Raw genomic sequence first — 15,627 nt, forward strand, 5'->3', positions numbered from 1 at the left:
AAGCCCTGTCGAAATATTTATTTTCCTATGTCTCTACTGAGCTTGGAAGACATTTTAAAATGATTCCATTAAAGAAATTTTAAAAAGTTTTGAAATATCTATTTACTTGAGACGTTGAAGAAAACATAAGCATCTACCTTCCCCTTTTTAGATGTCATATGATATGACAAATACATAGAAAATTAGAGGAAATTTTAAAACAGTACTCTAAATTGAGTAAAGGTGCCCTCCATGAACCAGGAATTGGCAGATTTCAAAAAAGCACACTCATAAGAAATTGCAGTTTTGTACGTGACCCTGAAAAAATCCATTAATTATCCTAATTTGGAGGGGTACAAACTGCAGAAAAGAGCAGGGTATGAGCTCAGCAGGAAGCATAATATTTCATTGCCAACTTGCTGTTGTGGCTCAGTAGCAGCACTTCTGTTATCTTCTGCATGGCTTCTCACTCTTCAGCAAGCAAATTAGGACTCATTCACATGGTCATCCAGTGTTCCCCTGGCACAGCAAGATAGATGGCAAGCCATTGTGCCAGCTCTCCAATGCTCTATTTGTATCACATTGCTTCTCTCCCATTGACCAAACCAAGTCCCTGGCTAATCCCAGATTTAAAGGATAGGGAGATAGACTGCACCAATTGTTGGAAGAGCTGAACAGTACATTGCAAAGGGGCGGGAATACCAGAATAGGAAGAACTTTGTGGCTATCTTATGTAATCTGCCGTGCTGATCAGTTAGACTAATAAACCAAGAGAGAAAATGAAGGACAATAAATTCAAATACCTAATAGAGATCAGGCTGTTAAGATAAAAAAGTAAAGTTGGATATAGTGTCTATGTACACAATGTACTTGAATTGTGAGAGCTAACATGAGTTGAAGATCTCATGGACTTTCCAAGGGGGCACTGTCTCTCAGATTAAACGAGTTGCTTGAAACAGACTCCAACGATTTTCACATAAAATTGTAACTGAATTTTTTTGTAGACTCTACTAATTTTGAGTTCTGGCTGAAGTATTTTAAAACTGTGGTCAAACATAAACACATCTGTAAGTTACTTACGAATCATGGACCATCAACATGTGAGTTTTGATAGAGAAGACTGAAAGGATAACATTTTAAAACTTTATTTAATATAAGTAGCATAATTAATATATATTTGTTATAAATGTGTGTCCTACAGACAGTGAATACCCATAGGTTAATTATAAAAATTGATAATATATCATGCGCCCCCCCAACCTCCAGAATTTATATACAACGTAAGTAATACCTAACAAATTACCTGATTAAAATACAATAAAATTAGATGAGTAACATTTTAAACAAAGACAAAATCTCAAACCACTTGGAAGTAAAAACAGCAAATGAGAAAAAACTCTCATACACTGTTCCCAGAGCAAAGAGGAAATAAAAACTAAAAGTATAGACTATTTAGAAAATAATGATAACAAAAGCACTACATGTAAACTGTTCTTAAAACTTTGCTTACAGAAACATGTTCCTCTTTAAACTCTACTTAATTACTAAATCAAAATAATTTATCAAGCCTTCAACTCAATAAACAAAATAAAAACCATTAGTGAAAATGCATTAAAGTCTATATTTTAGAATTCATAAATCAATAGGATTAACTGAAGGGAAAAAACAGTTCTTTGAAAAGATGTAAAACAAAAACAAACCTTTGGCATGTCTGGTTTCAGAAAATGAAATGCATAAATAGTGTCAGAAAAAGAATGTGTACACCACAATTAAGAAAAATTTTCACAATCATTATGGAACATTCAGTACAACTTTATCTTAATTATTTGAAAGAAACTTATGACATGAATTATTATCAAGGAAAACATCCCATCATTAAAATTGACTCAAGAAGAAATAGAAAACAATTAAATATATGTGCAATATGACAAAAATGTAATTTGTTTACAAACAAAATAATGTTATATCCTACCTGTTTTCTTCATTTCAGGAAAGAATAGACCAAATGATTAAGACATTTCATAAAAGTTACCCAATTAATTCTGAAAAGCTAGAGTAATTCCCAAAAGAATGGCTGACAAAGAAATCACATACAAAAAAAGAAAAAACATTCAATATCACTTACTAAAGTAAAGATATTACAAAATTCTTTTGGATATGAATATCCAAAATCTTAAATGTCCTTTCATATTTATTAAATCAGCATATTATAATATAGTAACGTATTACTAAGCAGGGTTTATTACAGAATGAGCTTCATTCAACCAAAAGATAACAGGAGAATCTTTAGCAAAATGACTAATAGTAAGCAAAGTTGGAGACATGGATTAGATAATATGAAATCGTCATATGCTCTAAAAATGAAAGAATGGTATTTAAAAATCAAAGGAAAAGGGGAAAGTAGGGGAAAATAGATACTATTGTAATGGAGTTTAGGGAATAAGTGAGAGTAACAGATTTTATTTAAAATTTTCAAGAGGTTAACTGGGAAAGGAGTAAAGCTTTGTAAAAGTTGTAAATATTGAGGTAAAAACTATAATAAACGTGCAAATCTTTCTAGACAGCGAAAGAAAAATTACCAAAGAAACCAAGCTACATAGAAAAACACAGTAAATATAACAAAATCTACACAATAATAAATGACACAAAGAATAGATTAAATAAGATATGTTTTTGGGATATGGATCAAACACTATAACCTGACAATATACAATAAAAATATATGTATCAGAATCGGCAAAGAATATTTAAAGGAGTAATTAATACTCTTGGGCGGGTGTGGTAGTTTATTCCAGTAATCCCAACACCTTGGGAGGCCAAGGTGGGTTGATTACCTGAGGTTGGGAGTTCGAGACCAGCCTGATCAATGTGGTGAAATCCTGTCTCTACTAAAAATACAAAAAATTAGCTGGGTGTGGTGGCATATGCCTGTAATCCCAGCTGCCCGGGAGGTTGAGACACAAGAATTGTTTGAACCTGGAAGGCGGAGGTTGCAGTGAGCCGGGATCGTATCACTGCACTCCAGCCTGGAAGACAGAGTCAGATTCTGTCTCAGAAAAAAAACAAAACAAAAAAGTCTTAAAAGTTTATATCAATAAAAATGAAAAACTAGAAATAAATAGATTAGATTCTCATATCCAAATACAAAGTACAACAAATTTTAAAAGATGACACAAGGAAGATAATAAAAATTAAAAGAGAAAGTAATAAGGTAACTACCAGAAAAAATAGTAGATCAAGTTAATAAATTAAGTCCTGCTTTTTAGAAAATATCAATAAAAGAGATAAATCGTTAGCTAATTTAATCAAGTAAAAACAGGATAAGTACAAACATACAAGGTAGGATATGACAAGGGAAAATTTAGAACAGATTACTTTGCACACCTTTATGCAAATAAATTTGAAAAACTGAGCAATACTGATAACATCTTTGGAAAAATATGATTTTCCAAAATTGACTGCTGTAGAGATAGAGAACTTAAACCAATTTTCGCAAAAAAAAAAAATTATCAAAGGACCAATCCACAAAAAAGGACCAAACGTAGAGTGTTTCACACGTGAGTTCAGTCAGTTCCTTGGAGACCAAATAGTTCCAATGCTGTTACAGATTGAAGGAGACTAAAGAGGCATACAAACTAAACTGGATTGTTAGGATAGGACAGAATTGGGAAGATTATAAAGTTGTAATATGAACTATATATTAATGCATGGCATTAATATTAAATTTCTTAAATTTGATAACTGTATGCAGTGCTGTTAGAGAATATAGTTGTGTTTTTTAAAATGAGGAATAGAATGATAACGCCAGGCACACACAGTGGCTCACATCTGTAATCCCTCTCTCTCTCCCTCCCTCTCTCTCCCTCCCCCTCTCTCTCTCTCCCTCCCCCTCTCTCTCTCCTCCCTCTCTCTCTCCCTCCCTCTCTCTCCCTCCCTCTCTCTCTCCCTCCTCTCTCTCCCTCCCTCTCTCTTTCCCTCCCTCCCTTTTTCCCTCATTCCCTCCTTCCTTCCTTCCTGTCTTCCTTCCTTCTTTCTCTTTTCTCCTTCCTTCTCCTGCCTCTCCCTCCCATTTTTCCTCCTCCCTTTCTTCCTTCCTTTAGCATTTCTTCAATCCTTACTTTCTCCCAGGCAAACCTGGAATCTTTACACTGTAATATTATTTGAAGACCAAAGAAAATCAAATAATATTTAAGAAAACTATCAAGAAATTTCAAATATTTACAGAAGTTTATTCTCTTGAAGAGCAAGAGAAGGAAACAAATAGTTTAGAAAGTTAGATAGGCAGAAGTAGAGCTAGTACTTGTTAAACGTGTGCCAAAACTCTTCAGTAACTATTTTGCTGCTGCTTTTTGCAAAAAATATTTAAAGTTGGAATGAATGCATTTCCTGAGGTAATATGTGAATTACTGCAAGCAATATGTACAAAACATGAAAAACAGGTGATACTTAGTTTGGAATTGTCATATTCAAAATCAGAAATAAAACGTTCATTCTGATAGAGCAGTGAGTTTGATTTTATTCTCAGATAAAATTACAGAATGAATTATTAATCAGATGTGTTTTAAATGATTAAAACAGCAGTTCATGTTTTTTATAGCATTAGCTATTCGTGAGCAAATGAATATCTGATTAAATATGTATTTTGAGTTCAACAATGCCTTTTACAAAGCACTTAAAACCCTATAGACAAACGTGGCTTGATGGCAATGTGTAAAGAATATTTATAGGTGATTGAAAAGCCATATCTAAAGTGTTAACTAGTGAGCTATCATCAAAGTGCATAGAACTTTAGAGGCATATTGCCATACTTTGAACTTGCCAATGTATGTACTTTACTAGTAATGTGAATGAAGAATTAAAGTCTTGCTTCTCGAACTTCTGAATGGCTCAAACCTGGTAAAATAAAGTTGACATAATGAATGAGAAGTATAGATTACAGTAGATGTGAAAGATGCAAAAGAACCAAAGAATGAGATTACCTAGACAAATATAAAATCTAACATTTGTTTCAATTGCATAAGACTATGTGGGCTACTAGTTTGAGAGTGTTTATTTAAAAAAGTATTTTTAAAATTTTATTTGACCTTAAATTTAGGATAAGGTGGTATTAAAAATCACCTAATGAAAATGATTTGGCCTCCAATTTTATTTAAAAAGTGTATAATTTATATCAGTTGAAGAAACTGATTAGACTATGTTCACAGAAGAATGACAAGTATTTTGAGGGATAGAAAATCATCACATCTTGGGAAAGGTTTGAAAGCTTGTCATAGGGCAGATCTATTTAGAATGATAATATAATGTATGGATGACAAAACTAAGACATCTAATAAGGAGTACAAGGAAGCAGGTATTAATTCATTATAAAATCAAAGTTTTATAATAATTAGAATATTTCAAATGCAAATTTTTCATCTTAGAAAAAGCAATTGAACTTGATGTAATGTTAAAATAATGCATGTAAAACACATAACATGACACTTGGTATATAGGTATATAGCAAACACTAACTAGATGCATAACTATTAATCTTACCAATATAATGTTCTTAGCATTATATTCAAGAATAAATTAGATCTTTAGTTGTTACATATAATCATTTATTTCAGATTAAATTTAGAGTAAATGTGTTTCAATTTCTCTAAGCTTCTAAGATTCAGTGATTATATTGCTTATTAATCATGCTCCATTGTATAATCCATCCATCTCCTTTTCATGACTTGAGAGAATGCAAATCTTATTATATCTTCTCTCAAGGAAAATATTACGACTATATAATTAAAATAATTTTAAAAATGTATTTATATTCCAGCTTTAGTGCTAGTCCTAATCAAAATTTAAATAGTCATTTTACATTAAATATTTGACATATAATATTTTGTAATATATTGAATTTACTATAGTAGATGTCTAATTATCTTAGCTATTTGCAAATAATGTAAGCATAAATATACTGATAAATCAAGAACCTTACTTTAATTATTGACATAATTATTCAGGATATTAATCTATTATCATTGCTATAAAACAGTCAATTTTCATATTGCCATTTTCTTTTTATTATTTAAATACCTCTCTGTTGGGAATGCAGACAAAAAGATGGAAAAGATTTATAATAATTAGGTAATGTAAGTTTAGTAGGGGCTCCATCTTTATTTATTCATATATTCATAGCAAGTATTTATTGACCATGAATTCTATGCCAGAAAATGTGATAGGTAATTTTTTTTTAAAGTCACAATCCTTGCTTTCATGGAGCTTATGGCCTAGTGGAGGAGTCAAACATTATCGAAAAGATCACATAAACATATGTAAGTTTACAGCTGTCATAATGACTGGTAAAATGATGGATGTAAATTTCTGACAGTGTAAATAATAATTATTGTTCCAGTCAAAGAGATAGTGGATAGCTTCTCTGTGAAAATGAAAATCAAACTGACATATAATATATAAATAAGCATTTACTTGAAGTTTCAGGAGGGTCAATCCAGACTGTGAGAATAGCATGTACAAAGACCATACATCAGGAAGAACTGCTGGAAAGGAAAATGGTACAATATGAATATGTTAAAGCAGGTTGGGGATAGCCTACCTAAACCTGTGTAGACCATGTTTTTAATCTTTCTCCAAAGAGCAATTCAAATTCATTGAAAATTTTTGAAGTGTGGCAGGAGACAGGATCAGATTTGCTCTACAGAAAGACTACTTTGGCTACATTAGGGAGGTTGAAGAGGAAGAAAGATAGATTTCAGGTCGTCTTACAAGGAGCTGGAACCTAGGAAAATGATGAAAGCTGGAAATAGTAGAGAAATGAATGGATATTAGGATTCTCAGGAGGTAAAATCAATAGTGATAGATTCAATAGGGGGCATAGGCTGGAGAAGACAATGAGGCTAACAAGTTTTATGACTTATGTAAAAAGACACCATTAAAGCAGGAGATGTTGGAAGAGGACTAGTTGAATATCATGAGTATGATGTTGGCTAGGTTAAATGTTAAATTTGAGGTATTTTCGAGTCATTTAGCAGAAATGTCAATTATGTAGTTGAATAAATCAGTCTAGACCCCAGAGCTCAGATACACATCTAGAAATATACATTTGTAAATCATGTGTAGATGGGGACAATAGCAGTAATGAACACAGAAGAGCTCAAATGAGAAAAGAATGTAGGCCCAAGTCCAGAGAACTGCTAACATGAACTTGAAAAAGGAACTGAAAAAGAGGTGCATGTTATGTCATGAAATTCAAGGGAAAGTTGTCTTTGTGATGCAGGGAGAGATCATCAGTGCTAAATGTCAAGAGACCTGATCAGATGAGCTTTGACGTGTATCTGCTATGTTCAACAATACAATAATTAAGAAGTACTTTTTCCATGAGGATTAGGGTACCCAACAATATGGGAAAAAAAGAGTCTTCTCAGAGTGACTGGGATATATAGAGAGAAAAGGTGGTAACATGGAGTAACCAGAGGGTAGAGGGAAGGGCTCAATCTCTTTGATTTCATTTTAACAAGAAACAAAGGATCTTTTAATGGGAAATCTAGTTAATAGGATGATGTTGAATGCATGAGACAGGGACTTAAATATCTGAAATGGAGGTTGATACGTTTACTGATGGAAGGTTAGTCTTAGGAAAGGGGACAGCTCCTGTATTGTGGAAGCAGATAAATAGAGTAGACTGCATATGGGCTATAGGTTGGAACGTAGAAATAAGTATGAATTTTAATCTCACATCTTCTGTGTTCTCTGTGTAATAACAGTGGGAGTAAAGATGTGAAAAGTCATTGTAAAAAGTGGACAAGTGAGTTTACCAAATAAATAAAAACCTAAGAAGGGTAAGAATAAATCGTTGTCTTTGATTATTTCTGGTTATGTTGTTTATTGACATTTAGGAAATTTTAGAACTGTCTTTCTGAATTAGTGGTCCTTGGCCTTTTTTAAAATTTTGCTTCAGTGCAGCACCTCTAATGTAAGGAAGGACTACCACATACTCATTATCCATTACAGTGTTCTGCTGTATCATTGATTCTGAAGGATGGAGTGAAGCACCTCTTTAGGAAGGACTATACAAAACTCAGAGACAGAAAAGAGAATGTGTGTGTGTGTGTGTGTGTTTGTGTGTGTATTTGTTGGAAAAAGTTAATTATATGATTCTGATATGCCTTCCACAGGGAGGCTAGAAATTTCTCCTTGAAAATAGAATAGCCAAGTGTTGAAAATAGACCAGAATTTAGGAATTTGTTTATAGATATATGACAAGTAATTGTTAAATTTAATAAACAGTTTAGCACATGCAAATAATCAGCTCCCTTTTCCTAAATAAAAAACTTCAGATATTTGTCTTCTATTTTAAAAATTCACTTTGTGAGATTTAGAAGTATCCATTATTAAAATCAGTAACCATTCCAATTTATAATCATTTAAAAGTAAAACATGTAATTATTTATTAGAAAAATATTTATGAACACTTTATAAATACTATCAACATGTTGTCAGTAAATTCCTCCTCAGGTGGAATTTTCTGACTTTGGTTGAGTCATTAAATGCTTTGGGTCACTAGTGATCAATTAGTAATTTACTGATCCATAGTACTTTAATGGCCTGAAAAAGTAAATGCATCTTCTGAGAGCCTAATTGAATCTTAGAGAGTTATTTATTCATCATTAAAATCCAGATAAATGAGTCAGCTCACAATAATGATAGTGAACAGTTACGTTCATTTCACAAACAGATAAACTAAAGCTCAGAAAAGACAGGACAAGGGAGTTAAACATCCAGGTTAGATTTTCCATCTGAAAAGACCCAATTCCCAGTATCTTGCTATAAAATTAAATATATGAGTTTGAAAGCAATGTTTTTCTGCAAGTTCATTTTCATATAGTGTTATTAAGTTTGATGCCATTCAGTTAATAATTGTAGATCCATGGTACATATACTAATATGATCTTGTTATAATATAAATAGTACAGTTTAAACAGCAAAATTTCACACTTTTAATATAAAAATTTTCCTGGAACCAATTATCCTAAGTGCCTACTATATGATTCATTAGGAAAATGAATGATAGCTGCAATATGGTAAGATGATTATGAGCACAGACTTTGGAATAAGAAAAACATAGCTTTAATATCTGGCTTCTGTACTTATTCGCTGAGATCTAAACAAGTTACTTAAACTTCTAAGGTTTAGTTTCTCCACTTATGAAATGGAGAGGAAAATGCATAATTCACAGCTCATTGTAAGGACTAAGTAAAAAAAAAAAAAATCCTTAAATACTTAACATGGGGCCTAGCAACAAATATATATGAACTTGGTACACGCAGACATGCAAACACATACCCACACTGCTTACCTTTAGCTAGAATATTTTTAAAAGCATTATTACTTTGAGACTAGATTCATCCAAGTTGGTTTAGCATTCTACCGGGCATGTTACTTTTCGTGTCTTTCTTGGTTTTTGTCCCTAAAAGCCATAAAACAAGTTTTATCTTCTTTCATGAAACAATTAAAAAGAAAATAACGAGAAAATGTTTAAAAAATAATTTACTAGTGTTTGTGTTTGTCTGGAAGGGACATCCTGCAGCTTTGATCACAGCTGAAGATCATTACTTCAAACAAGATACATCTTTTAGATATTTAAATATGTATTATCGTATTATGCAATTTAAATGTAAAGTCATCTACCCTCTGCTGTACTGAGATTCTGTTATATTTTAAATAAGTAAAATAGTAAACTTTAGTGCTATCACTGAGAATCTAAGAAGACACATTTAAAAGGGGATTATTACTCCAAGAATTATCTTTTTTAAATCATTAATTGTTCATTAAAATATTTCTGAAGTTTATGCCATACAATCATGTTAGTGATCTTTGGCATAGACAACTTAGTGCTGTAAAAACTAACGAATCTGTTTAGAGCCCAATAATATAAATTTCTATGCCAAGAAATATGAACCAATGGTAAAATGCCATGTTGAAGTTTCTGAATAATCCACCTAATAATTTACATGTTAAGAACATGTTGAATATCTTGGGAACATGTTCCTAGAAAGGATTCTCCAGTATAAGCTTTTCCTTTACTATTAATGATGACTTTGATAAAAATAACCCAGAAAAAAAGACAATTTTCTCCCTGTGTGATCTGTGTCTGAAATATTCTTCACTGATTTTACATGTGTTGATAATATGAACAAGGTAATTTGTCTGACTCTGATGGGGCAAGATTTTCAGTAAGAAATTCAAAATTGGCCGGGCGCGGTGGCTCAAGCCTGTAATCCCAGCACTTTGGGAGGCCGAGACGGGCGGATCATGAGGTCAGGAGATCGAGACCCTCCTGGCTAATACAGTGAAACCCCGTCTCTACTAAAAATACAAAAAAAACTAGCCGGGCGAGGTGGCGGGCGCCTGTAGTCCCAGCTACTCGGGAGGCTGAGGCAGGAGAATGGCGTAAACCCGGGAGGCGGAGCTTGCAGTGAGCTGAGATCCGGCCACTGCACTCCAGCCTGGGCGACAGAGCGAGACTCCGCCTCAAAAAAAAAAAAAAAAAAAAAAAAAAAAAAAAAAAAAAAGAAATTCAAAATTTACACGTGGCTCTTCTGTAAGAAGTCTTTGCAGTGTTTTTCAGTTATATAAAAAGATTTATATTGCCTGAGGCCTCTGTTTTTTTTCCTCAAGGCAAGCTGAAGTGGCACAAATGAAATTGTTTTTCACAATGTTAATGTATTCCTTTCTCTTTCAATTTCTCAGAGAGCCGACATAGGGATTTCTGCTTTAACCATCACTCCTGACCGTGAGAATGTGGTGGACTTTACAACACGTTACATGGACTACTCAGTGGGGGTACTACTTCGAAGGGCTGAAAAGACAGTGGATATGTTTGCCTGTCTTGCACCATTTGATCTCTCTCTATGGGCTTGCATTGCTGGCACAGTCCTTCTGGTGGGTCTACTGGTCTACCTCTTGAACTGGCTTAATCCTCCACGGTTACAAATGGGATCAATGACGTCTACTACTCTCTACAACTCCATGTGGTTTGTGTATGGATCTTTTGTACAACAAGGTAAGGAGCAAAACTACATTCTAGTATTTAAAAAAAATAGAATGTGATGTTTCTAATGCCATGTATTTAGTTAATAAGGTTCTGTATCTGACATCAATAAGTGTTCTAAAGGGTCCTCACAGCAATGCTCAGAAAAGAACATTTCCTGCTCCCTCCTAGTGGATCTCAGACACACCAGGTTTCCAGCAATAATGGTTCATTGTCTTTTGATGCAAGTTCAATTTCATCAACAAAGGCAAAAGTGAGTGTCAAAGGTAAAGCTCACAAAAAACATCAAGATCCGATTTTTCTCTCCAAACTCTGACTTTCTGAGAAATAGTCTTACTAGGATGAAACTACTTATTACCAGAGAAGGTACTATTTAATTATTTACATATGTAAGAAATGTTAGGATTTGTTCTTTGTTCAGACACATTATTTCATGCATTAAAAATATTCATTGACATTGAAAAGACTGGTTAATTTAAGACTGATGAGAAATTTTATGTTTTATCTTTCACTTTGATATGTAATCTTTACTGGTGATTTAACTTACAATTTCACTATTTTCTAGAGAATGTCATTGCTCTGTTATTTAATATCCAATCTGCCCAACGCTTTAAACTTGTCTGATTAATTATTTGGCTCTCACTGTTTCAAAATAGAATAATATTTATTGCATTCCTTACTTGAGACTTGCCTCATAGAGAATGAAATAGTAAGAAAATTGATAGTCTCTTGCAAGCTCTACACATATATTGAAGAGGAGAGATGTTTGTTACAGTGGAGACATTATACTTTTGTGCTAATACTTACAACTCTGAATAACATCTTACTTTTTATTCCTATTTTCTGTTGGACCTTCCATTAAACTTCATTTTTCTATTCTAATTTAACTAATCAAAGATTAGTCTAGAACCTTCATCTCACTTGCCCACTTCTAATCTAGCCCTTAAACCTTTTATAAGCATGCTTTTCCCTCTACCTTTCCATATCCAGGGCTCTAAGTTTACCTGTTACTGTATATTTTTCACACTTTTAGTTCATTCATTAATAATTAACTCAGTAAATATTTAATCCACACTATCTAAGTAGAGCTTTGCTAAGAACTGAGTGTATGATGGTGAGCAAGAGGGGCTTTGCCATCATAGTGCCACGACAGAAGTCTAATGAGACACAAATGTATAAACATGGGATTACAATTGTGGGTAGAAAGTTCTGTGATAGGATAAGCATAGACTGTTAGGAGAACATAGGTGTAGAAGAGCTTAATATATGTTAATGTCACAGAGAAGGCTTTTAAAAGTAACACTTTATATAGAGAGACAGAGTTAACTATGGAAAGAGCTTCTTGAAGAAGATGAATGGAGAAAAAGAGGCATAAATGGTTAGGATGGAATTTCAGAGCAAGAAGTGAGAGAGAAATTAAGATAGTCCAAGCAGAGGGGAAATAGTAAAGATGAGGCTGAAGCTACATTTGTTATTATCAGGAGTTTGAACTGATCCTTGAAATGATCAGATATTTAAAGATAATAAACAGGAAAATACAGGTTCAAATTTTACTCTAGAAATGTTCCGGTTATAATGTAGAGAACAGATTGATAAGTGTTCACAATAAGAACAGATTGTGAAAAGTGAGACAAATTAAAAGACTGTTGTAATAACTGAGCAAAGAGTTGATGTGGCTTGCTCAAAGGTAAGGTAGCTTTGGGAGTCAAAAGGAGAGTAATGATGAAATGGAATCCGTAGGTTTTGATTAGCTATAGAGTGGTGGGGGGTCAGTGCTGAAGAAAAAAAAGGAGATAAAGTTTTATCCTAGGTTTTTGAATAGAAAATTATGTATATTGGATGTTGATCTCATTTACTGAAAAAAAAAACCAAAAAAAACATATATGACAGGAGAAATGATACGTTCATTCTGCTGCACATTGAGTTTGAGCTATGTCTGAAACATTCAAAAGAGTATTACTAATGCGTGCTTAGTGGTTTGAAATACTTGTCAGATGCACAAAAGAGACATCTGGACTTAATATATATTTAGGAGATACTGGAATGTAGGAAATTTTGAAGACATGGGAGTGAATGAGATCACACAGAGTAGTTACTCTTAATTGCAAATTCCTGGTTGAGAACCACTGGCCCACACAAAGCCTAGGACAGAGCTCTAAAGAAAGGAATGGGTAGAGGAGCGCTCAGTGGTGCCTCATAAGGAATGACTAGAAATGCACAAATGAAAATCAGAGCAGCTAGTAGTATACATTTGGTTGACTGTGTTAAACATTTCAAAGAATCAAATGAAATTAAGGCTTGAAAGGTTTTTGTTGGATTTAACGAAAAATTTATTATTGAAGCAAAAAAGGCTTGTCCTTGCCCTATGATGTCTGAGGTTTCAGCCAGGTAATTCAGAGTCCAGAGGCTAAAATCATCCAAAGGCTTGTTCACTTCACTCACATATCTGGTAGTTAATGTGGGCTGTAGGCTAGTGGCTTCAGCTTTTTCTCCACTTGGGCCTCTCCATGAGGTCACTCTGCATGGGATAGTTTGACTTTCTCACAGTATGGTGGTTGATTTCTCCACAGAAAGCATCCCAATTAAACAAGAATGTTATGTTCCAGGTTGAGAGTCATAAACTTGTGTGATGGTGTGAGTTCCTCTTACAGAAAACATCCTGGATGTACCCACCTCATGGGTTTTTATGAGAATTAATGAATGGTTAAAATTGTGAAGTTCTTAGATATAACTTATATAAATGTCACGTAAGTGTTTACTAAATAAATAAAACATAATGAATTAAACTCAGCTGCAGAGAGTTATTAGACATATGTAAAAAAGGAATAACAAGACAAATTATTTTAGATCGTTTTGATGTAGATAATGATTGAAATAGTAGGTCGTGGGGGACATGGAACAACTATAAATAGAAGGACCAAGAATGTGAATGCAATGAAAACTAAGAGTAGAAATTGACAGAGTAGGCCTGGCATGGTGGCGCATGTCAGCACTTTGGGAGGCCTAGGCAGGCGGATCACCTGAGGTCAGGAGTCTGAGACCAGCCTGGCCAACATGGTGAAACACTGTCTCTACTAAAAATACAAAAACTTAGCCAGATGTAGTGGCAGGCACCTGTAATCCCAGCTACTCTGGAGGCTGAGGCTGGAGAATTGCTTGAACCTAGGAGGCAGAAGTTGCAGTGAGCAGACATCGTACCATTGCACTCCAACTGGGGCAACAAGAGTGAAACTCCATCTCAAAAAAAATTGATAGAATTGTTAGTAGTAGAAGAGAGTAGTAGAAGTCTCAGTAGTATTACAGGAAAAGAGTGAAAGCATAATTATAAATGAGTTTGGAGCCTGTATTTATAAAATAGGGCACCTAAGCCTAATTTTTTTTTTGAAATGTAATAGAGGAGAACAAGTTGTAGTTATGTGAATACAAATTCCAAAAGTTAAGAGTTGGTGAAGGACTTCAAAGCTGATTAAGGAACTGAGAGATTAAAGGGTTAGGTGAACCAGCTGTAATGATGATTTGGATTAGACTGGAGAAAAAGAAATTGAGCCATGCGTCAAAGTTGTGAATAAATAAGAAAGGATGACAAGGATGTTGATAGACATGAGCATTGACCAGAAATAGGAGGTGATATAGCTAGATATAATTAACTTCTATTTTCATCTTACTGCTCCCCATTTATTCAATTTTTCAGTGCATGATTTCAACAACTGCCAATACGCTGATGACTCCCAGATCTACATCATCTATTCTTGAACTTCAGATTTGTATATTCAACTGTTACCTAGGCAACTCTCTGACTATACCAGAGGCACCATAAATTTGAACATGCCAAAAATGGAATTCATTTTATAATTTGAACCTTCTTAGCCTCTCACATTCTCTATTCCAGCTGATCCACCACCAACCATTCAGACTCATGTTAGAAACTCTGAAAATAACTTTTGATTTCTTCCTCTTTCTCATCTTGTATATCCAACCATGATCAGGTCCTGTCAATTTTATCTACTAAATATTTCTAGAAGTGGAAATCTCTTCTCATCTAGAAAGATTAGCCTAGATTGTCACCTAGATTGTCACCTAGATTGAGGCTCCCTCATTTTTCACCTGAACTATAGGAGTCTCATAATAAGTCTTTCTTCTTCCAGTGTAGTCTCCTGCAAATATACGATTCACATACTTGCATATATACCCAAGTTATCCATGCCATGGAAAGATGAACACATAATTCCCGTTCTTCAGATATTTTTTTGGCTTCCCAATGCCTGCAGTTTAGAAGTCTTGAGTTCTTCAGAGTATAAACAATATTCCATCACCTGACTCCTGTCCAACGCTCAGTTCTCATCTCTTACCATTCATGCCCCACATTTAATTGCCCAGTTACTCCAAACTGGTTTTTGTCCCTGACCATAAGACAAGACTCTTTCCTACCTCTTCACCTTGCATCTGTTCTTTCCAATTCCTGGAGTGCCTTTGTTACCAACCTGATTAGACTCTACTCCCACTCCCTGCCTTTATACAGCAAGTTCCTATTCATCCTCTAATTTTTTCTTTTATTTCTCTACTTTCAAGAAGTCTTTCCTGGGATTGAGAACCATCTCCTA

General features: G+C 34.0%; 1 protein-coding gene across 1 annotated transcript in view; it reads left to right on the plus strand.

Annotated features, from left to right (window-relative positions):
• GRID2 (glutamate ionotropic receptor delta type subunit 2) overlaps window positions 1–15,627 on the plus strand; it is a 1,540,711-nt gene that overhangs the window by 1,230,181 nt on the left and 294,903 nt on the right. The window contains exon 11 of the mRNA XM_033214833.1: window positions 10,726–11,038. Coding sequence (XP_033070724.1) covers window positions 10,726–11,038 — 313 coding nt within the window. The remainder of the gene's footprint in view (window positions 1–10,725; window positions 11,039–15,627) is intronic.

This window comes from Trachypithecus francoisi, unplaced genomic scaffold, assembly GCF_009764315.1.
Source record: "Trachypithecus francoisi isolate TF-2019V2 unplaced genomic scaffold, Tfra_2.0 Lachesis_group1, whole genome shotgun sequence".
In the NCBI taxonomy this organism is placed as follows: domain Eukaryota; kingdom Metazoa; phylum Chordata; class Mammalia; order Primates; family Cercopithecidae; genus Trachypithecus; species Trachypithecus francoisi.